Source organism: Delphinapterus leucas, chromosome 4 (assembly GCF_059928025.1).
Source record: "Delphinapterus leucas isolate spDelLeu-1000000601 "Yukka" chromosome 4, BTC_Dleu_Yukka2, whole genome shotgun sequence".
Taxonomy (NCBI): Eukaryota; Metazoa; Chordata; class Mammalia; order Artiodactyla; family Monodontidae; genus Delphinapterus; species Delphinapterus leucas.
The window spans coordinates 181,642-204,879 of record NC_143132.1 but is presented as its reverse complement, the minus strand read 5'-3'; the positions used below and the strand labels follow the sequence as shown (position 1 = coordinate 204,879).

Below are 23,238 nucleotides of genomic sequence, written 5' to 3'. Positions count from 1 at the left end.
CAGGTATTCCTGCTGATGGCTTAGGGTTAGGCCAATGCCTAATGCAGATACATGATGCACAGTGAGGGGAGACAGGGGCCAAAGGGCACAGAAAATTTTTCATGTTTATAAATTTTTCTTGTCTTGCCATAAAATATGAATTTTATTTCACACTTGCCTTATTGTGCTGGCCAGGATTTCCTATAAAATGTTAAATAGAAGTGGTGAAAGTGGATATATTTACCTTGTTTCTAATGAAAACTTTTAATATAATGTCCTTAAGTATGATTTTAGTGATACAGTTTTTGATAGATGGCTTTTTACAGATAGAAGATGTTCTATTTTTGCTGAGATTAAAAAAATGATGATTGTTGCATTTTGTAAAATTATTTATTTATTGAAATAATATGACTTTTCTTTTTGCTTCTGTTAAAATGGTGATTTACGTTGGTTTTCAAGTGTTAGTCCAATTTTGCATTACTGGGATAAATTCCACTTGGCCATAATGTATTGCCCTCTGTATATATTGTTGGGTTTGATTTGCTAATATTTTGTTAAGGATTTTTGCATCTATTTTTACGAAGTTTATTTGTCTGTAATTTTCCTTCCTTGTATTTGTGAGGTGTTTGTATAGAGTTATGTTTGCCTCATACAACAATTGGGAAGTGTCCATGCCCTATTTTCTTAAGATTTTGTTTAATACTGGTGATGAAATGAAATTCATATTTTATGGCAGTACAAGAAAAATTTAAACATAAAATGGTTCTCTGCCCATTTGGGCCTCTTCCCTCCCCTTGAGTGTGTGTTGTGCATCTGCATTGACCAAACCTCCTTGGGAGACAACATTTCTTCTTAATCTTGTAAAGGGTCACGGTGTCCCGCTACTCACTTTGTATTGATACATGCAGATCTGGATTGTGTAAGTGGTCAATATGTCACTTGACATATAACCTTTTGTCTCAAGAACTTATCTATAACTGTGTTTGACCTCTAATGGGTGGAACAATTCTCAGAGCTTTCTGAACGACTGTCTCCTGGCTTATAATCCTCAGGTTGGCTCCAGAAATATTTTCCCCTTCTTTTGTAGATTCACTATTGATTAATTTTTTTGTTGACATTGGTGTTATTTCTTCTTTACACATTTGATAGAATTCACCCATTAAACCATTTGGGACTGGAATTTTCTTGGTGGGAAGGTTTTTGTACAAAATTTAAAATCTCTATATATATTCTTTAATTTTCTCTTGGGTCAGGATTGTTAGGTTATGCCTTTAAAGGAGTTGTCCATTTCATACAAGTTATCAGATGTATTGGCACAAAGTTGGTCACAGTCTACCGTTTATCTTTTTAACGTTGGTGTCATCTGGGGTGAGGTCCCTTTTTCATTTCTAATATTGATAGCTCTTTTTTTTTCTCTTGATAAATCTTGCTAGGAATTTATCAATTCTATTAATTTTTTCAGAGAACCAACTTGTGTCTTTGTTAACTTTTTCTGTTGTTTCCTCATTCAGTAATTTATGTTTATATCTTTAATATTTCCTTCTTTGACTTACCTTGCTAAACTTCGTTTGCTGAAACTTTCGTTTTAATTTGCTTTTCCTTTATTTTTTAATTTTAGCTTCTTAAGTTGGAAGTTTAGATCATGGATTTAATTTTTCTTCATTTCTAACATAAGCACTGAAAGCATCAATTTCTCTCTGAGCTCTGCTTTACCTGCATCACCCAAATTTTAATATATGTATCTTAGTCTGAGTGGGCTGTTACAACAAAAATACCATAAGCCATTTATTTCTCACAGTCGTGGAGGCTGGAAGTTCAAGATCATGGTGCCCACTTCCTGTGTCTGGTGAGGGCTTCCTGGTTCACAGACGGCCGTCTTCTTGCTGTGTCCTCATGTGTAGAAGGGGCAGGGAGCTCTCTCGGATCCCTTTTATAAGAGCATCGATCCCATTCATGAGCGCTCTACTCTCATGATCTTATCTCCTCTGAACTGCTCTGCTACTTAATACCATCACCTTGGGGTTAGGATTTCAACATATGAGTTTTGGGGTGATGCAGACATTCAGTCCATAGGAGTATATTTTCATTAACATTCTATTTGAAATTGAAAATAGTATCCCTTTGGTTTCTTTCTTTCACTCATGGGTTATTTAGATGTATGCTGCTTAATTTCCAAATGTTGGGACTTTCCTAGATTTCTTACTGCATTGATTTCTAATTTTATTTCACTATGGTCAGAGAACATACTTTAAGATTTCAGTCTTTGCAACTTATTGTGACTTATTTTACGGACCAGTCTATGGTCTATCTTGGTTAACATTCCATATGACCTTAATAATAAGGTGTATTCTGCAGTTGTTTGGTGTATTATTGACACTTTGATTGTTAATTAAATCATGGGTGTGATAGTGTTGTTTAGATCTTCTACATCCTCACTGTGTGTGTTTTTTTGTTTGTCCTGTTTTTCTGTTAGTCGCTAAAGGGTAGATGACATTTGATGTTACTTGGTGCTACTGTACATGACATTTTTAGATTGGAATTTCCAACTGTTGATTGTTACCATATCGGGCCTTCATCCAGAGACCTTAGAAATTCACTCATTAATTGTAATACTTTATTTGTAGATTATCTTGGATTATCTGCAAACACAATCATACCATCTGTGAACAATGACAGTTTTACTTTTTCCTTTCAATCTTTACATTCTTTGTCTTTCTCTGTCTTTCTTGAATTGGATAAGACTGCCTGTACACTGTTGAATAGAAATGGTGATAGAGGACATTCTTGTCCTGTGCCTGAATCCAGGAGGAAAGCATCCACTGTTTTGTTATTAAATATTATCTGTGTGTCCTTTCACAAACTAAGGTATTTCTAGTTTTGTAAGAGTTTATTGGGTGTTGAATTTTATGAAATGTTTTTTTCTGCACCTATGTAGATGCTCATGTTTTTTTCCCTCTAATCTGTAATGTGGAAATAACGTTGATTTTTAAATATTAAACATTCTTTCATTCCTAGAATAAACCACACTCAGTCATGATATGTAATCATTTTATATATCACTGGATTGTTTTTGCTGATGTCCAGTTAAAGAAAGATGCACAACATAAGAGTTGTGAGTTTAAGTTTTATGTAGGGTCTGGCTGAGCATTATAGCTCGGGAGACAGCCTCTCAGTGGCTCTGAGGGAACTGCTCGGAAGAGGTAGGGGAGGGGCCAGTTTATGTATGATTTTTGGCCTGGGAATACATGCAGTCAAGCATACATTTTGGTAAAAGATTGCTGTTAATCACAAAGCACAGTTATCTCAAGTTAATGATTTTAGTACTTTTCTATGTATGGGAAGATACAAGAATCCAGGTCATTGAAATTCTTCCTGAGCGATGCATCTAGGGGTCTGTGTATCCAAAGCACAGAGTGCCAAATCCTGAATTCCTCTCAGGGTGCCCTGTCGTCCAACCGCAGTGGGTTACGACTTAAGCCTTGTAGAACTGCGTGGTGAGCAATGCTCTCTGTCTTAGCCATTTTAACGTTTTTTCTGCGTCTGCTAGTATTTTATAGCAGGGTTATGCTGGCCTCATAGAACCAGTTAGGAAGTGTTTCAGTTTTCTTTATTTTTTGGAAGAATTTGTGTAACAGTATTGTTTTCTCCTTATATGTTTGGAAGCATTTACTAGTGAAGCCATCTGCTCCTGGAGTATTCTTTTTTTTTTTTTGCGGTATGCGGGCCTCTCACTGTTGTGGCCTCTCCCGTTGCGGAGCACAGGCTCCGGACACCCAGGCCCAGCGGCCATGGCTCATGGGCCCAGCCGCTCCGCGGCACGTGGGATCTTCCCGGACCGGGGCACGAACCCGTGTCCCCTGCATCGGCAGGCGGACTCTTAACCACTGCGCCACCAGGGAAGCCCCTGGAGTATTCTTTGTAAGAAGATTTTTAATTATGAAATTAATTCCTTTCGAAAATCTAGAACTATGTAGATTTCCTAAATATTCTCGTTTAGTTTTGGTAAGTTGTTCTTCAAGGAATTTGTCTAATTTGTTAAAATTTTTGGACAAAGTTTCATAACATTAGTATATTATCTTTACAAAAATCTACAGCATCTGTACTGAATTCCTTTTTCATTTCGTATATTGGTAATTTGTGTTCCTGCTCTTTTTTTTATTATGGTAAGATACACATAAAACTTATCTTAACCATTTATAAGTGTACAGTTCAGTGATATTAAATAGCTCACATTGCTGTGCAACAATCGCCAGCATTCATCCCCGTTAATTCTCATCATCCTGTGAAACTGAAACCCTACACCCATTCACATCGTCTCCCTATTTTCCGCTCTCGCAGGCCCTGGCACCCGCCACCCTACTTTCTCTAGGATTTTGACCACCTTCTCCTACCTTTCTGGCTCCAGCCACCACCTGCCCCACCCCCATTAGGCCACCACATAGCAGTGGCCAATAACGTTATTGTTTTTCTTTAAATCCCAAACTTCCTCTCGGAAGTTTATAACTAAAAAATCACTCTGCTTCCATTTGTCAACTGGAAAGAACGACACAAGGTTCACACTTCACAGTGTGGTTGGGAAGGTTAACTTAATTACTACAAGAAAAGCACAAGAAGGCGGGTCCTGCTCCGGAAATCAGCCGCTTCTGTCATTCATAGCGGGTTTCTGACCCCCAGACCAGGATGGCTCCCGCTCCCCGTCGCCTGCGCCGCCACCCCGCCCCCTCCCCGGGCTGCCCCCAGCGCCCGGGGACGCAAGCCCGAGCCCGCACGCTTGGAGCACAGCGCCCGGGCTCGCGCAACGGCCGAAGGCGGGATCCGCGAGGCGCGCCTGCACTGGGCGCTCGGTCCAGGACCTGGTCTTCGCCGGGATGCCCCCGAGCGCACTGCGCCTGCGCAGTCCAGGGCGTTGGCTCCCCTCTCCGGACAGCGGGGCGTGTACGGCGGCGCATGCGCGCGAAGCCGGTTCCAGGGCGGGGCTTTCTACGCGGGCAGCCTGCGTACATTGCGCCTGCGCGGGCTGAGGGCGGCGGCTCGGGTTCTTGGTGGGTGCTGGCTGCCCTTCCGTGTCGGAGGTGTGGACGCCAACCTCAGCGGAGAAGCGCGGCTGAGGTAGGTTTCCCGTGGGCAGCTCGGGCGGCTGGAACGCGCGTAGGGCAGGACATGCCAGGTGAGGGGTCCTCGCCCGAAGTGTGCGTCAGCGGGCGGTCCGAGGCCGCCGCCCCCTATGGAGATTTCTCCGCGCCTTCCCGCCTCTGTGCTGACCTCGAGCTTGGGGCCCCGCCCCCGCCAGGGCCACGCCCTCCTTCCGAGCACGCCTACGGCGCCACACCCATCGCCCCGCAGCCCCGCTATCTCCCCAACCACGCCCACAGTGCCCCGCCCTTTCCCCTAGCCCCGCCCCAGTGCCACGCCCACATCCAGTCGGCCTTTGGCTTCCGGGCCGATCTCCCACCCTCTCAGAGAGCAGGTCACATTCCGTTCCCTCACTACCCATTCTGCTCACGCGTCACGCCCTGCCCCTCCCTTCATTCTCTCTTCCCCTGTTTCTCTCCCCACCCCGTTGGCCACCTGCCCTTCAGGATCCTTGGCCCTCTCCCCCAACCCTGCCCCGCCCCTCAACCGAGCTCCGCCCCATCCAGGCCCCGCCCCATTATCCCGCCCCGCCCACCCTGGCCCCATCCGTCAACCCGGCCCCGCCCTCCCACCGGCCCAGCCCCATTCTGGCCCCAGTGCAGTGTTTCCAGCGAAAATGCAATGCATGTGTATTAGTATTTATAATTACAAACGTCACCCAAAGAAGTATTGGGTCTTGATTGATAAAGTGAAGCCCTTATTTTAAACAAAGAATTGCTGTATAATTGAAAAAAGCACACATCCATCTCAGAGCGTAGTATGGGTTACACTGTCACTGGAAAAATAAGATTGAGAATGAGAAGAAAAGCCTCTGAGAGATGCAGACCTTGGTTCCTGTTAGTGGAAACACTTTAAAGCCCCAGATAGGAAATTCTAATTGGAGTTAAAGTAGTCAGGGCCCCAAGGAAGGAATTGACATCAATTTATTGTTTTAATTCAACCCAGTGATCTAACAGAAACTAACAGTCTTTGGCCAATGAAAAAGTTAACACCTTGCAGGCTAGTGATGAAAATATACACTGTTTGGAGTTCATAAATTTTAAATGCTTTCAATTGATTTTGTAAGAATTGTGTTTATAAATTTCATTTCTGTTCATTCTTTACATTCTTTACATTTATTTCCATTTGGTAGAGGACCTTTTTCGTGGACTTTAGAAGTTATGTGGACTTAATTATTATGCAACATAACAAGCATTTTCTCATTCTCTTTTTAAAATAGAAATGGAGGGGAAAATGAAACATTAAAGCAGCAGCTATGTGCAGATCCCAAAGGAATTATGGCAACACCAGGTGACTGCCCCAGAAGTGAGTTGCAGGTAATTTCAGTTCTGCTGTGTGAGAACTTGTATTTAAAGACCAGGACCATTACAGAGAGTGGAGCTCAGCCCAGAGTGATGGCATTTTCCTTGGACCTTAGAGGGTGGCCACTAACCAGGGGATGCTTAAATAAAGGAAATGCACAGTGTGTAAAGGTCACACATGACATTCTGAAATGGGCACTGCAAACACTTCCCAGGAATCTAGGGTTCCATTTTTGGCACCTGAGCTGGTGAAGAAAGCACATTTTTTTTTTCGTTGTTTAAAAACATCCCAGACATAATATGTTAGAGACAAGTTGGACATTAGAAAAGATTTATATATTCATACTGTTTATCTGCCTGGGACACACATATAGTTTCATTGAAGTTAACAGTAAAAAAAAAGTCACCTTAAATTTAAAGGAATGTCAATTATGTAAAATTAAGAACCAGAATACTCTAATAAATGATGTTTTTTAAAAAACATTTTCATGTCTGTGATGTCAATTTTAACATTTTTTTCTCTTTACATTCTAATTATTGTTCTAAATTCATTTGGGTTTTTATATATAGAAATTTTATTTATAGTTGGATCATTTCATTAATCTGTTTCTTAAAATTATGAAAATATGATTTTTAAAATATGATTAAAATTAATCATAAAAGTTTTAATTTCATGGATCTCTTAATTTTCTTTTGAGAAATTTAAAAACTACTGGAACATTTACAGAATAACATCGCAGACATCAAGTATCAATACATATTACACAGAAGTGGAAACTTGCTAACATTTTGTTATATTTACTTCAGAATATAAGTATATATATGAATAAAAAAACATAAATAAAGTTTGTTCCCCAACCCCAGTCCCATTCTTCTTCCTCTGTCTCAAGTGCAAACACTCCTATGAATTATGAATTGATATTTGTGCTTCTGCACCATCTTTTATACTTTTATACCTTAAGTAGGCATCTTGGAGCAGCATATGATATTGTTTCTGTGTGCTTTTTAGAATTTACCTAAGTGGTGTCATAGTCTGTGTGTGCTCTGCAGCCTGCCTTTTCCACCTACGTTACTTTTGAGGGATTTGTCTTTAATGTATGGGTACAGCTGGTTTAGTCCTGAAGGATGGTCCCTGTAGTGTGTTCCTTATATGAAATGTATCACATTCACAGGTAGGTATGTAGGTCTGTTCAGTCTTACTGTTGTACGCTAGATATATACTACATTTTATCTCTTTCCCTTTTGTTGGACACTTACATTGCTTCCAGTTTTTCTCTATTTCAAACAGTGCTGCAGTGAACATCCTTCAATGTGTCTCTTTGTGCACATGTGCTCCAGGGTATTTACCCAATAATGGCATTGTAGGATGGAAGGGATTGCATATTTTCAGTTTTACTAGATAATGAGCAATTGTTCTCCCAGGTGGTTTACCAAGTTCACAGGTGTGCCAGGAGCCCAAAGTGCTTGCTAACACTTGAGAACATCAGGCTTTTTAATTTTGGTCAGTCTGTGGGTTAGAAATGGTATCTTGTGATTTTAGTTTTCCTGGTTATTTATGAGTCATGGTAGTATTTCAATAGTATTTGTGTTCATCCTGGTAATAACATTCTTCATCACAGAAGAGATGCCTGATAGTCACAGTTTGCGTTTTATCTTTTTAGGATGTTATCAATTTTATGTTTTCAAAGAAACCTTTGTTAATTTTCTCTTTGTCCATCTGTGTTCTATTTCATTGATTTCTGCTTTTATTTCCTTTATTCTATTGTATTTGGGTTTAATTTTCTCTTTTCATAGCACCCTGAGATGGAAGCTTGGATCACTGATTTTAAACCTTTCTTTTCATATATATTTGTGTGTGTGTGTGTGTGTGTGTGTGTGTGTGTATATATATATATATATCTTTAAATCTGTAACTTTTCCTCTATTCACTGCTTTAGCTGCACCTCACACATTTAAATGCATTGTATTTTCATTATTGTTCACTTAAAATACTTTCTAATATATCACAATGGAAATTAGAAATTTTCCGGGCTATTCAGAAGTGTGTTGCTTAATTTCCAAACGTGGGAAATTTTATATTTTTGTTATTTAATTTTGGTTTGATTATGTTTGGTCAGAAAATATAACATTTCAATCTTTGGAAATTTATTCAGGCCTGCTTCATGGTCTCATCGTAAGGGTTATTTGGTGGATGTTCCATGTGCACTTGCAGAGACTAAGTTATTCTGCAGTTGTTGGGTGTAGTGTTCAATGTCTTCACTGTCAAATGGGTTATTAGTATTGCTCAAATCTATATCCTGTTTGATGTTTTGTCCATTTGTTCTATCAATTACTGAGAGAGATGAGTTTCAAAAATCTCCACAGTGACTGTGGATTTGTCTGTTTTTTTTGTTATTTCCTTTTGGATCTATCTCTTTTTGCTTCATATATTTTGAATCTCTGTTATTTGGTGCATATGTTTAGGTTAGTTTTTGTTTTCTAGATTAGTTGACCCTTTTATTTTTATGAAGTCTCTTTTTACCTATTAATACTTCTTGCCTTGCATCTACTTTGTCTTAGTGTTTGCGTGGCACACAGACACATATATACCTATATTTTCAGCCAAACTAACTCCATATATTTAAAGTGTTCCTCTTGTAAAGAGCTTATAGTTATGTCTTTTATTTTCCTGTCGGATAATATTTGCCATTTAATTGGAGTATTCAGTCCATTAACATGTAACATAAGTCTAACATGAGCCTAACATCTTGCTGTTTGTTTTCTGTTTGTCACAATTCTTCCTTTCTACCTTTCTCCATTCTTGCCTTCGTTTAGATTAATAAAACATTCTCTGTAATTCCATGTTATTTCCTCTGTTGACTTTTTAGCTGTACCTTTTTGGGCTGGCCAGAAAGTTTGCTTGCGTTTTTCTGAAGATGTTATGGAAAAACCTGAACAAGCTTCTTGGCCACCCCAATATTATTCTGATGGTTACCCGAGAAATTATGATATGCATCCTTAACCTATTCTAGTCTTTTTTTTTTTGACCACTTCACAAGAATCCTCTAAATTAGTTCCATTTACCAGCCGCTATTTTTGTGCTGTTTTTGTAACATATTTTACTTCTATATATGCTATAAACCCCACAATAAATTATTATTGTTTCTCTATACTATCAAAAGTCTTTTTTATAAAGTATAAGTAATAGTGTTTCCCCACATGTTTACCTTTTCTGGAGTCTTTACACCTATTCCTCTGGCAAAAATTAAAGACGGTTACTCCATGCACTGCTGCTGAAGTGTGAAGTGCCGCATCCTTTATGGAAAGAATCTGACAAATGTTTGAGTGAAAACTATGTTTATGTTTCAGCCCTGTCACTCTATCTCATAGAGATAAAATGTCATCATGTCAGGATAAATGTGCACAGACGTTGTGGCGGTAGAAGACTGGACATCCAGAGCAAGTCCATCAGTCGAAGATGACTTAAAGCTCAGGCAGAATCCCCGCTGTGGAATGTTATGTAGCCATATGTTATGTATGTACATGTGTACGTACGTAACATATATACGTATGTTATGTAGAGTTCTGCAGGTGGGGAGTTTGCCACAAGTTATTGTGTGAGTGAAAAAGAAAAAATTTTTTAAACTGTCTGGTATCTTTTACAAAAAGCCATGTCAGGGCTTCCCTGGTGGCACAGTGGTTGAGAGTCCGCCGGCCGATGCAGGGGACACGGGTTTGTGCCCCGGTCCGGGAAGATCCCACGTGCTGCGGAGCGGCTGGGCCCGTGAGCCATGGCCGCTGGACCTGGGTGTCCGGAGCCTGTGCTCCGCAACGGGAGAGGCCACAACAGTGAGAGGCCCGTGTACCGCAAAAAAAAAAAAGCGATGTCAAAAGAAAAAAGTTGTGTGTGCGCACGTGTGACACGAGCACGGGAGGTGTGGGGACCCTCCTCCCTCTCCATGTACACCAGGCAACCATGAGGGTCGGGGGTGTGGGGGGCCGGTGACAGACAGCGCGGGTGGAGCCGCACAGGACGAGGGTGAGCAGAAACGAATCGCGTTACTGTGATAGGAAAATGTGCAAAGGATACAAACAGGTGACTATTAAAATAAAAAAGACGACCAGTGTATAGGTAAAATCATGTTTGATCACTAATAATCAAAGGAAGGCAAATGGAGGTAACCAAGAGGTAATTTCTCGCCTTCAGACTGGCAGAGGCTGCAGTGATGAACATCCTCTATTGATCAGGCGCGGGGAACTCACGAGGCTATGTCCTCGCGTGCAGGAGCTCGAGCGGCCGCCCCACGGAAGGCATCGGGTGGTGGTGTCAAAGCCGTAAAAGACCTTGACCCTCAGTGTCATATTCAGGAATTTGTCCTAAGAAAACTATCAGGGACAGACCGATTCATATTAAAGTTCACCTTAACATACTTTATACTAGTCAAAACTGAAAACAGTTTAAATGTTTATAGGCGATTTGATAAATAAGTTACAATAATTCATGGAATAGAATACTATGAGATACTGAAAATGTGCTTAGAAGTGTATTTAATGATGGGGAAAAATGTTCAGAATTTAATAAGTGCAAAATATGTCGTGAGGCAGAACTTTATGATCCCGGTAAACACCATATAAGGAGGTATTGCCTGTGCACGTGAAGAAAGCTTGAAGTGCTGTAATGGTTGCATGTTACCGTCATTGATCTCTGACCAGTGAGCAAAGCTCACACTTAGTTTTAATTTTCCTCTTTGTGCTCTTGTTCTTCCACACATTTTCTAAAATGAACATGAATGATGGTTACGTTTAGGAAAATCTGTTTAAACGTATGTCCGGGCGGGGTTGCTGCAGTGAACTGGATCGCGAGCTGGGGCCCTGCCGCCTCTGGGGTGGCCTCCAGGGAGACCCGTTTGGACACAAAAGGAGGCGGGCCGCGTGCAGCGAAGACCCGAGACCCAGGGCGCGCTCTCCGAGTCCTGAGCAGCAGTGCGCCCCGAGGGCTGCGCCCTGCCCCCTGTCCGCCCTCAGCACGGCCGCCCAGCTCTGCCCTCGGGTCTGACACCCAGACAGGGCTGCTTTCTCCTGGGCCGGTCACCACCTTCAGAGCGTTGCTGCTGATGGGGTCAGTCACTAAGTGGTCACTCACGGTGCCTCCTGTTCTTTCTCTGACGTTCACTTACGGATGCGAGTCATTTTGTACTAGAGACTAAAGTCAAGGTGGAGGAAGGGTGAGATCCTTTCATTCTGCTGGTGGAGACGACCCCAAGTGTTTGTAGGATGAAAACGTGGTCATGTGAATCTTGATTTGAAACCATCCTAATAACCTGGAGCCAAGAGAGACAGACAGAGACAGAGAGGCAGAGGTGGAGAGAGACAGAAACAGAGATGGAGACAGAGATGGAGAGGGACAGAGATGGAGATGGAGATGGAGACAGAGAGAGAGGCAGAGACAGAGACAGAGACGGAGAGGGACAGAGGCGGAGAAAGAGGTAGAAACAGAGGCAGAGACAGAGATACAGAGAGGCAGAGACAGACAGAGACGGAGACAGAGATGGAGAGGGATAGAGACAGAGACGGAGATGGAGATGGAGACAGAGACAGAGACAGCAGAGACAGAGACAGATGGAGAGGGACAGAGATGGAGAGAGACAGAGCCGGAGACAGAGATGGAGAGGGACAGAGACAGAGACGGAGATGGTGATGGAGACAGAGAGTCAGAGACAGCAGAGACAGATGGAGAGGGACAGAGACAAACAGACGGAGACAGAGAGACAGATGGAGAGGACAGAGGCGGAGAGAGAGACAGAAACAGGTGGAGTGAGACAGATGGAGAGACAGGCAGAGAGAAGGGAGGAGAGGAAGGGCAGCCCCACAGTCACCTCCCTTTCTCCCTTGCTTTGAACAGGAGGGAGAGGACCCCGCCGTGCAGGGCGAGGAGGGGAACCTCCAGGGTAGTGTGCACCCCGAGGAGTTCGTGGCCATCGCAGACTATTCTGCCACCGATGAGACGCAGGTAGCCATGTGGGTTATGCTTTGTGGATTCAGCATGTTCAGGGGCAGGATTAGATGTAAAATTTGCAGAAGCCATGGCAGATTTAAATAAAGAAGTATTCAGATACTTCACTGCCACAGGAGACCTGTGGGTGACCCTCCCAGCCTAACAAATTCGGGTCCCAAGCCTGATGTGAAGGATTCCCGGGTGAGGAACTGGGGGTGGAGGTACCTGCTTCAGTTTCTGCTTTGAAACCCTTACTTAGAACCTATTCTAATTAATGAAAAATTGGGTGTAAATAAAAATATCTACTTGAATGTAGCATTGTTTACTTTGTAATAGGAATTTCTTAGCATAAGCCTCCAGTAACCGAATCAGCTACCACCTAGCTGAGTTACGGTGAAGAGGCTGTTAGAAATTTTGTTCTAAGAAATTTACACTGTTTGAAAATGTTTAATCTTTTTTTTTTAAAAATATCAATTAAGGTGTGCTTTTGTTTCGTGTAGATATTCCACAAAAATCTTAAAATCCTGGTATCATTTTCATATCTTGTCAGTTGATGCATTTACCCATTGACTCCTTTACGAAATTGCTGTGATTTGGGCCCCAGTGATGGGGGATTTATCACGGAAATACGAACTGCAGGTTTTTCTTTAATTTTCATTTCTCTGTATGTTTTTATAGCTCAGCTTTTCGAGAGGAGAAAAAATTCTCATCCTGAGACAAACCACCGCTGACTGGTGGTGGGGTGAGCGTGCCGGCTGCTGCGGATACATCCCTGCGAACCACCTGGGGAAGCATCTGGAGGACTGGGGCCCCGAGGACTCGTGGCAGGACGAGGAGTACTTCGGCAGCTACGGGACCCTGGTACTGCCTCCCTTGCCCGCCCAGCCAGCTGGCGCTAGCTTCTCGCTAGTTTTAGGTTCTAAGTTTAAAAATAATTTCTGGGCTTCTACTCATCATTCAGAGCAGGGCCCACAGATGTTTTCTTCACCTTAGCTGCACAGCCCTGCCATCCACATGCTGAGGCAGCTGTACAAAATTTCAAGTGAGCAGGGCTGCGTTCCAATAAAACTTTATCCATAGACACTGAAATTTGACTTCCATATGATTTTCATGTGTCATATTCTTCTTTTGATTTTTAAAAACGTTTAAAAATGTAAAAGCCATTCTTAGCTTGTAGGCCATATAAAAGCAGGTGGAGGGCTGGACTGGCCCACGGGCTGTAATGTGCAGACCACTGGTTTAGAGATATTGTTTAAGCAGTGGAGTTATGAACCTTTCTCAGTATTTAAAAAATAAAGTAATAACTTTTACATTAAAAATGAAATACAAAAAAATTATATAAATCAACAGTAATACCTATAAATAACTAGCTTATTAGTTTGTTTTTTTTCCAATGTGAATAAAGACCCAAAGTCCTGTGGTCCAGACAACCCTGTTTATATTTTAAACTAAATAAAACTAAATGCATGATGAACGTTGCAAATACAATGTTGAGTGAAAGAAGGAAGACATCAAAGAATACCTTATGTTTGATTCAGTTATATAAGTTATAAGGCAGCGTTAAAAGGTGTTGCCTATGAATGTATATATAAGTTGTGGAGCTCTAGAGATCAGGGACCTGATTCCCCTGAGAATCTGTTTGGGGGTTACTGGTAAGGGGGTGTTCTATGTTTGGCAAGGCCGGGTGAGATGCTCAGGGGTACTGGCAGGGTTCTGGTGTGGGTACAAGAGTGTTTGGAATGTAACTATGTTAAGTAAACTCTAAAGTACTTTTTAGTGTACTTTTTTGTAGGTATGTCATATTTGACAATTCAAAATGTTAAAGGAAATGAAAAACCACTGATGTGTGTACATATTTAGAGGTTTCCATCTACTAAGAAAGACATAGTGATAATCTGAAGTCTGTCTCCTCACTCTGCTCCTTGAGATTTCTTTCAGCAACAGCGCTTATGCTTCTTCCAAACCTAAGCTGCATCTGTTTTCTTTTAAATTTATAGAAGAGGAATAGTTTCACACACACTGTTTTTCACCTTGCTCTTCTCACGCAGCTGTACTGTTTTGAACGTCTGTTCTTTACAACAGCTGTGGAGTATCGTGTTGATTTGAAAAGGATCATATTTAGTTTTCATCACAGCAAGCAATGCTGTAATGGATGTCCTCCTACATAAATCCTGCTAAACCTTTGCTGGAATTTCCACTGGGTAAATTTGAAGGGTGTATGTATGTGTTTTTTACTTGGGTGGATCTTGCCAAGTTGACGGCCAGAAAGATACCAACAGCATAGAAGGTGTATTTCACCACCACAAGTCTTCAGAGTGAAAAAAGATTTCCAGTCTTAAAGGTGAAATATGTATCTCGGTTTTGATTTCCATTTTTTAAAGTGAGATTGATCTTCTTTCATATCTTATTGGCCTTTTGTATTTCTTATTTTTTGATAAACTTTCATATAATTTGCCCATTTTTCGTTTGATTTCTGTCAATTTATATGTTAAATAGGCAGTTTAGCTTGTATTTATATCTATCACACTGACCATTTGCTGCTGTTTTTCCCCCATGGAACTTTTTATCTTTATATGGTCTAATTTGTCCTTCTTTTCTTTGTAGCTTCTGCGTTTGTGTCCTATTTTCAAGGCCTTCACTCCGAGATTATAAATATCCATGCTTTCTTTTAGAACTTTTGTGATTGCATTTTTTTAACAATGAAATATTTAAATCAATCCGGAATTTACTTGTAAAGAATAAGGTAAAATTCCAACTTAATTTCCCCACAAATATACAGCTGTTCCAGCTTTTGGTTAATCTTCCTTTTCTGCATAATGTGAAACGCTCATTTATCATATGTCAAATTGTTAGGGTCTGTTTTGGGAATCTCTGTTCTGTGTCATTTATCTGGTTATTTCTTCTGCAGGTCCAGATGCTTTTCAATGATTGGAAGAGCTAGGCCTCTAGCAGTTCTCCTAATTTTTAGCATTTTCATGGCCTCGTCTGTTTATTTTTTTGAAACTGTTGCCAGCAAATTTTGGCTCCCTGTGCACCGATGCCGAATAGAAATAAAGAGACAGAGATTTGGAGGATAAGAAATATTTTCTTTGCCAGGCAAAGGGAAGACCCAGCAGGCTAGCGCCTGAAGAACTGTGCCCCCCTGTTCTGGGGAATTACAGGGGGTCTGGTAGGTAGAACTCACAGTCCAGGATAAGTGATAGGATCAAAGTGGTGAAGGTCTTGCATTCTTCTTCTTCTTGCAGTATTTTAAAACAGTCACTGCTGGCGTCAGGCAGCCTGGTAATTGGGTCCATTCATCTCTGGGTTATCGGCCTGCGACCTTCTTTCTGAAATGTAAACAGCTACTAGGAGGAGTGATTTGCTACAAGTGAATGCGTCGAGTAAATGCCAGGTGCAGGGTACGATTCATGTGGAATCAGAGTAATTAACTTTGTTTAGCTTTGTGAAGGACAAGTCTAGCTACCAGTGTTTGTTAGTAGTAACAGCTAAAGAATAACTAAGATGGCTTAACTCTTTCAGGCCTGTGTATGCTGTTTCCCCAGCCTGTTCATTGTTGCTTATTGTTCTTGTTTATCAGAAAAGTCTCATTTCTATTTTTGCTGCAACGAAACTAGTTTTATTATCGTTTTGTTGTGCTCCTAACTCCACGCCATCCAGTTGTCTGGCATTCTGATGTGTTACATGGAAAACATGCATTAATTTACGGAGAAGTGACATCTCTGTGATGACTTTTCTCATTTCTTAAGCCTTGTGTGATGTGTCGGAGTTTTAAGGTTTTGATCATACAGGGCTGTGTACCTTTCTAGGTAAATCTGTTCCTAGATATTTTTGTGTATTATTGTAAATGGCTGGGTGAAGTGTTCTATCAGTTGGATTAAGTTGGCTGAAAGTTGTTGTTCACGTCTCTGTCTTTTCTGATTTTCTGCTTCTGTCAGTTGCTGAGAGAAGGGTGTCGAAGGCTCTGACTATAACTAAGAATTTGTCTGTTTCTTGTTGCAGTTTTACTGGCTTTTGCTTTGTGTACTTCGAAGCTCTGTTATTAGGTACAAGAATATTTAGAATTATTATGTCCTCTTGCTGAAGTGATCCCTGTCGTGTGACGACCTGATGCTCTTCGCTCTGAAGTGTATCGTGTCTGAGGCGAATGCAGCCATGCCGGCCTCCTCCCCTGGGGCCTCCGCATCCTGCTTCTGACTCCGCGTCAGGTGGCCCCGCAAGGCAGGACAGCTGGGTGTCAACTCCGTCCACCCCGGTGGCCTCCCTTTGTCCGTCTCCGAGGAGCCATGGGGCCCGCGAGGCCCGTGCAGGCCTCCTGTTGGTGCTGACCTGGTCTGGGGGACCGGGCCGCCTGTCCCCCTGTGCGTGGTGCCGCTTGAGCTGGGTCTCCATGGCGTGGGGCGTGGGGACGGGTGCTGGGGGTGCCGCCTCGCTGGCAGCCGGGGCTCCAGCAGCCTCTGTGGCCCCAGACTGTCTGGAGGAGCCTTGCTCTGCCTCCCTGGGGACCGGCCGATTCCCGTGGAGTGTGTCCTCAGGTTGGAAGTCCCGCCCGCAGTGCAGCTGGGGACCTGCGCTCAGGCCCGAGCGCCGGCGGGGTCGCTCCTCCCTCCAGCGCTGAGGCTCCTGCTGTCCCCAGGCAGCGAGGGGGGGTCACGTGAAGGGCCTTGGAGGGCCCCGCTCGGAGAGGACGCGGCGGGGGCGTGCGCCTCCCGCAGCCTCCCCCAGTCTTGGCCGTTCGCTCTGGGCGGATCGTGGCCACGTTGCGTCTGGACGGCAACGTGGCCGTTCCTCCGCCGGCGTCTCCGTGGTCCACACCTGCCCCTCCGCTCGCCTGGCTGTTGGGGCGGTGCAGCGCGCTGAGCGGGGAGGGTTCCGGAAGCTTCCCTGTCATTCCTTCACTGTCTACTCTGACTTGTGTCTGCTGCATATTTTGGACTTTTATTTTTTAAACGCTGTCACTCGTAGTTTAGGTGTGGGGTGGTGGGGCCGAGCGGGTAGGTCAGGCTCTAACCCTCAGCCTTAAGCCAGAGCTCCAGCTGCAGGCAATGACCCTCCCTTCATGTGTATTTCCTCTAGAAACTTCACTTGGAGATGTTGGCAGACCAGCCACGAACGACTAAGTACCACAACGTTATCCTGCAGAATAAAGAATCCCTGAAAGATAAAGTGATTCTGGATGTCGGCTGCGGAACTGGGATCATCAGCCTCTTCTGTGCACATCATGCTCAGCCTAGAGCAGTGAGTAGGAGGCAGCAGCTCTTTCACAACTTCGAAGCCGGGTCTTGGTGAAGCGCCCGCCTCGTAGGTGAAACCGGCGGCGCGTTCTTGTAGGCTGAGCCCGCCAGAGGCTGCGACGTGGGTTTAATGAGTCGCAGACAGCACAGTGAATAGGACAGAATTGAAAATATCCCAGTGAGTTGCAGCTGGTGGGCTGTGTTTGTGAAACTTATTTCAGTCACGCAAGGAGACACGTGCGTCCACGTGTCTGGGCTGGGCTGCTTGTGTAGACCACCATCCCGTGTCCTCCCCCGCCGAAAGTGACCCTTGGCAGGGACAGGGTGGACCACTCTCTGGGTCTCCTGCTGGGCTCCTGTCCTCCTCCTGTTAAAGTCCATCCGGGCCAAGGAGAGGTGCCGCCTCTCGACGGCCCCAGCACAGGTGGATGAGGTTCCTAGCTCACAGGTGCAACCGCAGGGCAGTGACCGTCTGAGTCCAGACCCTGCCAGGACCAGGAGGTAGCGTTCAGGACCTCCTGAGAATCTGGATTTGTAGTTAGCCGCTGCTACCCTAAAAGTCTGACTGTTCACTTGAGTGCCAAGAACCTCCTGTGTCGGGTACCGAGTGTGTCGCTGCGTGTGTTGGAACCTGGGGCTCTGGGGTGGGCGGCCCACATGGGTGCAGAGGCTTCTGTCCACCTGCAGCCCTGTGTCTGCGTTTAGGCAGAAAGTGGAGTTACGAGTAGAGGCAGGTCCTCCCAGGGCTCCGTCAGGTGGAGGTGGCACAGCATGGCCGTCCGCCGTCCAGCACGCCGCCTGCCTTCTGTTGCTGGTTCTGACTCAGCCGAGGAGACTCAGGCTTGGGGGAATGGACAGCGGGCCGCGGTCTGGGGCTGGGGCGCGCACGGATGGTGCTTCTGTCACGTGCAGGTGTACGCGGTGGAGGCCAGTGAGATGGCCCAGCACACAGGGCAGCTGGTCATGCAGAACGGCTTCGCTGACATCATCACCGTGTTCCAGCAGAAGGTGGAGGACGTGCTGCTGCCGGAGAAGGTGGACGTGCTGGTGTCCGAGTGGATGGGGACCTGCCTGCTGGTAAGGGGCAGCGGGCACTGCTGGGGCAGCTGCTCTGGGCTCTGGAATCTTCATAAATCATGATTCATTTTGACCTTTTTCCTAAGGTGCTGTGTAGTTGATTTCTTGAGTGAACATTGGCTCAATGTCTTGAATATTTAACTGAGTAAAAAAATGCCTTTATGGGAAATCTAGATCAAAGTGAATGTGACTTTCTCATGAGTGACTTACATAAGCTCTGTTCTCTTTGGGAACCTGCGAATAGCCGGTGCTTGATGCGTGGCTTTTGAATGCAGCAGAGTCTTTTTCTGCAGCTCCTGATTTGCATCTGTGACCAGCTCGAGGCCCAGGCTCTCCCACATTCTCTCCCCAGTCTCACGTGGGTCGGGGTGGAGTGTTTTCTGGTTCTGCCCACCCACCCTGCTTACGAACTCTCTGTGCTCCGAGGGTAAGTGAGAGGTGGGTGGAAGCCGGGCCTGCGGGTCTCCTCAGACCCTCAGCCCACCCCCCTTTCTGGCTCAGCAGTCTGAAGTTTAGTCTCTGTCAAAACCCAGAAAAATGACATCTGGGGGAAGGGGAGGAGAGCACCACCAGGGTTTCCAGCAAGAAATCCATTCAAATAGTAAGTGAGTAACTTGTATGAATAACAAGAATGCCGGCCCTAACTTCTTACAGATCGCGAAGATGAAAACGATAGTAAATGACATTGGGCCTTTAGCCTCGTTGAAATTGTGTTGTCTGGAGATAGAGTGTAAGTAGACTCAACGTCCACGATAGAATTTTGTTAATAACAGCTGTGGATTCCCAAGATGATGCACGGGAAAAAGGGACTTGCTACACCTTTAATCCATGAAGTGGGCATTAGCCTTTGCCCCCAGAACGCTAGCGTTCTTTCGGTAAATGTTATTGAGCACCTTGGGGTGGTGGGGACACAGAGAGCCCGGCTGCGGTGATGTGTCCTTTGGCGCAGTGCGGGTCGGGGAAGCCTGGCTGCCTAGAATCCCAGGTTTCTGCCCCTGGGAGGGGTTATGTGGAGACAGAGAGGAGGGGTGGGGGGCGGGGAGGGGGAAGAGGGAGGAGGGGAGGGGTGAGGGGGGTGGAGAGGGGGCGGGGCGCAGAAACCTGGGATTCGGTGTCCTTGCCCCTATGTGCCTGAAGCCCAGTGGTGTGGGCTGGGGTAGGGACTGCATGTGTCCAGCGGGGGAGGCTGGACTCGGGCTCTCTGCCTCCCCGGATGTGCGTGTGTCAGGTAGCCAGCCAGCGGCGTCCAGGACTTGGAAGGAGTGGGGTAGGGGTCATGATGCGGAGGCCCCAGGACTGCAGGGCACAGTGAGGCTTGCGGAGCAGAGGGGGGACGGTGCAGGGACCCCTGGGGCGTGCGGGGGAGGGGCCTTGCACGCACAGCAGAGGCCACTGGGGGCGGCCGAGGGGGCAGCTGAGGAAAGGGCTGGAGCGGGGCGGAGGGGTGGGCCAGCGGGGTTGGGGAGGCCTGTTCACCGGCAGGTGCCGGGTCCGCGGAGGGGGCGTGGCTGGGCCGGTAGGGGGCGTGGTCATGGGGGGCAGCCGGAGCGGAGCACGTGCAACGAAGGGGTGGAGAAAGCCCGCGGCAGTCTGGTCCCCGCCTGTCCATTGCAGAAGGTATGGTCAGAGGGACAGTGAGGACTGTGGCGGCAGGACAGTGAGGACAGCCTGGGGTACCGAGTGGCTCAGGGCGAAGTGCCTGACCACGTGGAACTGGAGGGCCTGGTGGTTTTGTGCAGACCGGGAGGGGCCGTGTGGCGGTGGTGGCCGTTGTGGGCCAAGTGGCAGACGTGGAGACAGGGCTGTGAGTCCGGCAGTATCACAAATCCATCAGCTGGACCATACCGTGTCCCACACAGAACCCTCCGTCCCCTGTGGCTGCCCCTCTTCTGTGCTTTTTTGCCTCCCTGGCATCTCCCCTCCTGTCCACTGCCTGTTCTCAGACCTCAGGTCCCCAGTCTCCCTCCCATCTTCCTACTCTGCTGCTGACATGTAGAAAGTTGGGGAAAAACCCCAAATATACGTGTATTTAGTTTATAATAATAAGAGGTTTCTAATCAGTGAGGTACAGCTATATAATCATTCAAAGATGGGGCCGAAGCAATTGATTATTTTGGAGAAAATGATTAGATTCCTCCTCATACCATATGCTGAAATAAATTCCAGATGGGTTATAGAGTTAAGCTTTTTTTTTAAGGAAAGAAACATGAAACAATCACTAAAAATATATCTGATGTTGGAATGGGAAGATCTTTCTAAGAACAAAGCACATAGAGAAACTATAAAATATTTGATTAATTTTATGAGACCAGCATTACACTAATACCAAAACCAAAGTTAGTACAAAAAATGAAAACTACAGACCAGTAGCACTCAGGAACATTGATGTAAAAAATCCTTGAAAATCATAGCAAATTGAATTGAGCAATACATAAGATGAATACCACACTGCAACAGAGGAGAGATTATATTCAGAATTCAAGGCTGGTTCAGTATATTAAAGTCATTCAATGTAATTGACTATTAATAATCTAAAGAAGAAAAATCACATGACTACCAGTTAATGCACAAAAATTTGACAAAATTCAAAATACTTGAACAATTTCTGTTATGATTTCTTTTTTGACCCCTTGTTATTTAGAAGTGTGTTTAATCTCCAAGTATTTTGAATTTTACAGTTATCTTTCTGTTACTGATTTCTAGGTTACTTCCACTGTGGTCTGAGAGAAGACACTGTATGATTTCTGTTCTTTTAAATTCGTTAAGGTTTGTTCTTGTCCCGGAATGTGGTCTCCCTTGGCGAATGTTCCGTGTGAGCTTGAAAAGAATGCGTATCCTGCTGTTGTTAGATGAAGTAGTCTATAAATGTCAATTATATCCTGATGATTGATGGTGGTGGTCAGTTCAACTATGTCCTTACTGGTTCTCTGCCTGCTGGCTCTGTCCCTTTCTGGGAAAGTGTTGTCAAAGTCTCCAACTATGACAGTGGATTGATCTGTTGGTCTTTGCAGTTCTATCACTTTTCTGCTCATGCAGTTTGATGCTCTGTTGTTAGGTGCGTACACATTAAAGATTGCTATGTCTTCTTGGAGAGCTGTCCCTTTATCATTGTGTAATGCCCCTCACTATCCCTGATCACTTTCCTTACTTTGAAGTCTGCTCTGTCTGAAATTAACATAGCTACTTCTGCTTTCTTTTGATTAGTGTTTACATGGTAAATCTTTCTCCATCCATTTACTTTTTTGTTTGTTTCTTTTGAGCTGCAACGCACAGTATGTGGGATTTTAGTTCCCTAACCGGGGATGGAACCTGTGCCCCCTGCAGTGGAAGTGCAGAGTCCTAACCACTGGACCACGTCCCCCATCCATTTACTTTTAATCTATAACTGTATATTTAAAGTGGGTTCTTATAGACCACGTATAATTGTTTCTTGTTGTTTGATCCACTGTGACAGTCTCTCTTTTAATTGGTGTATTTAGACCATTGGCATTCAAAGTGATTATTGATATAGTTGGATTGATATCTACAGTATTTATTACCATTTTCTATTTGTTGCCCTTGTTCTTTGTTGTTTTCTTCTTCTCTTTTTCTGCTTTTTTGTTTGTGTGTGTGTGTGTGTGTGTGTGTGTGTGTGGTTTTAAGCAGCTAAAGGTAGGCAGTTTAATCAGCATGAATTAAGAGTGAATTAATTCAGTGCTCACACATATGTTGGTTTAGAGCCTGACATGAACTTGCTTTGATAAAAGTAAACTTAAGATACATATTTTCACAGGGTATATGTCCAGTAGTGGGATGGCTGGGTTGTATGGTAGTTCTATGTTTAGTTTTTTAAGGAACCTCCATACTGTTCTCCATAGTGGCTGTATCAATTTACATTCCCACTAACAGTGCAAGAGGGTTCCCTGTTCACTGCAGCACTATTTACAATAGCCAGGACATGGAAGTGACCTACATGTCCATCGACAGATGAATGGATAAAGAAGATGTGGTACATATATAGAATAGAATATTATTCAGCCATAGAAAGGAACCAAATTGGGTCATTTATAGATATGTGGATGGACCTAGAGACTGTCATACAGAGTGAAGTAAGTCAGAAAGAGAAAAATAAACATCATATATTAATGCACATATGTGGAATCTAGAAAAATGGTACAGATGAACTTATTTGCAAAGCAGAAATAGAGACACAGACATAGAGAACAAACATATGGAGACCAAGGGGGGAAGTGGGGGGTGGGATGAATTGGGAGATTGGGACTGACATATATATACTACTATGTATAAAATAGATAACTAATGAGAACCCGCTGTATAGCACAGGGAACTCTGCTTGGTGCTCTGTGGTGAGCTAAATGGGAAAGAAATCCCAAAAGGAGAGGATATGTGTGTACATATGGCTGGTTCACTTTGCAGAAACCGTCACAACGTGGTGAAGCAACTATACCCCAATTAAAAAATATATATGTTTTCATAAATTGATGGGATATTCACTTAACAGCCCATTTCCAAGTTTTAAAAATTCTCAGTTTTTAAATTC

General features: G+C 44.3%; 1 protein-coding gene across 4 annotated transcripts in view; it reads left to right on the top strand.

Moving 5' to 3' along the window:
- Nucleotides 1-4,978: 4,978 nt before the first annotated feature.
- The window catches only part of PRMT2 (protein arginine methyltransferase 2), a 38,618-nt gene continuing 20,358 nt past the window's right edge, over nucleotides 4,979-23,238 (top strand). For 3 of the 4 annotated variants that reach the window (XM_089910074.1, XM_089910073.1, XM_089910075.1), the window contains exons 1-6: nucleotides 4,979-5,088; nucleotides 6,332-6,428; nucleotides 12,295-12,402; nucleotides 13,066-13,248; nucleotides 17,464-17,625; nucleotides 18,534-18,698. In XM_089910074.1, coding sequence (XP_089766200.1) covers nucleotides 6,390-6,428; nucleotides 12,295-12,402; nucleotides 13,066-13,248; nucleotides 17,464-17,625; nucleotides 18,534-18,698 — 657 coding nt within the window. In that variant the 5' untranslated portion in view covers nucleotides 4,979-5,088; nucleotides 6,332-6,389. The remainder of the gene's footprint in view (nucleotides 5,089-6,331; nucleotides 6,429-12,294; nucleotides 12,403-13,065; nucleotides 13,249-17,463; nucleotides 17,626-18,533; nucleotides 18,699-23,238) is intronic. The other variant, XM_022596823.3, reaches the window with a different exon arrangement.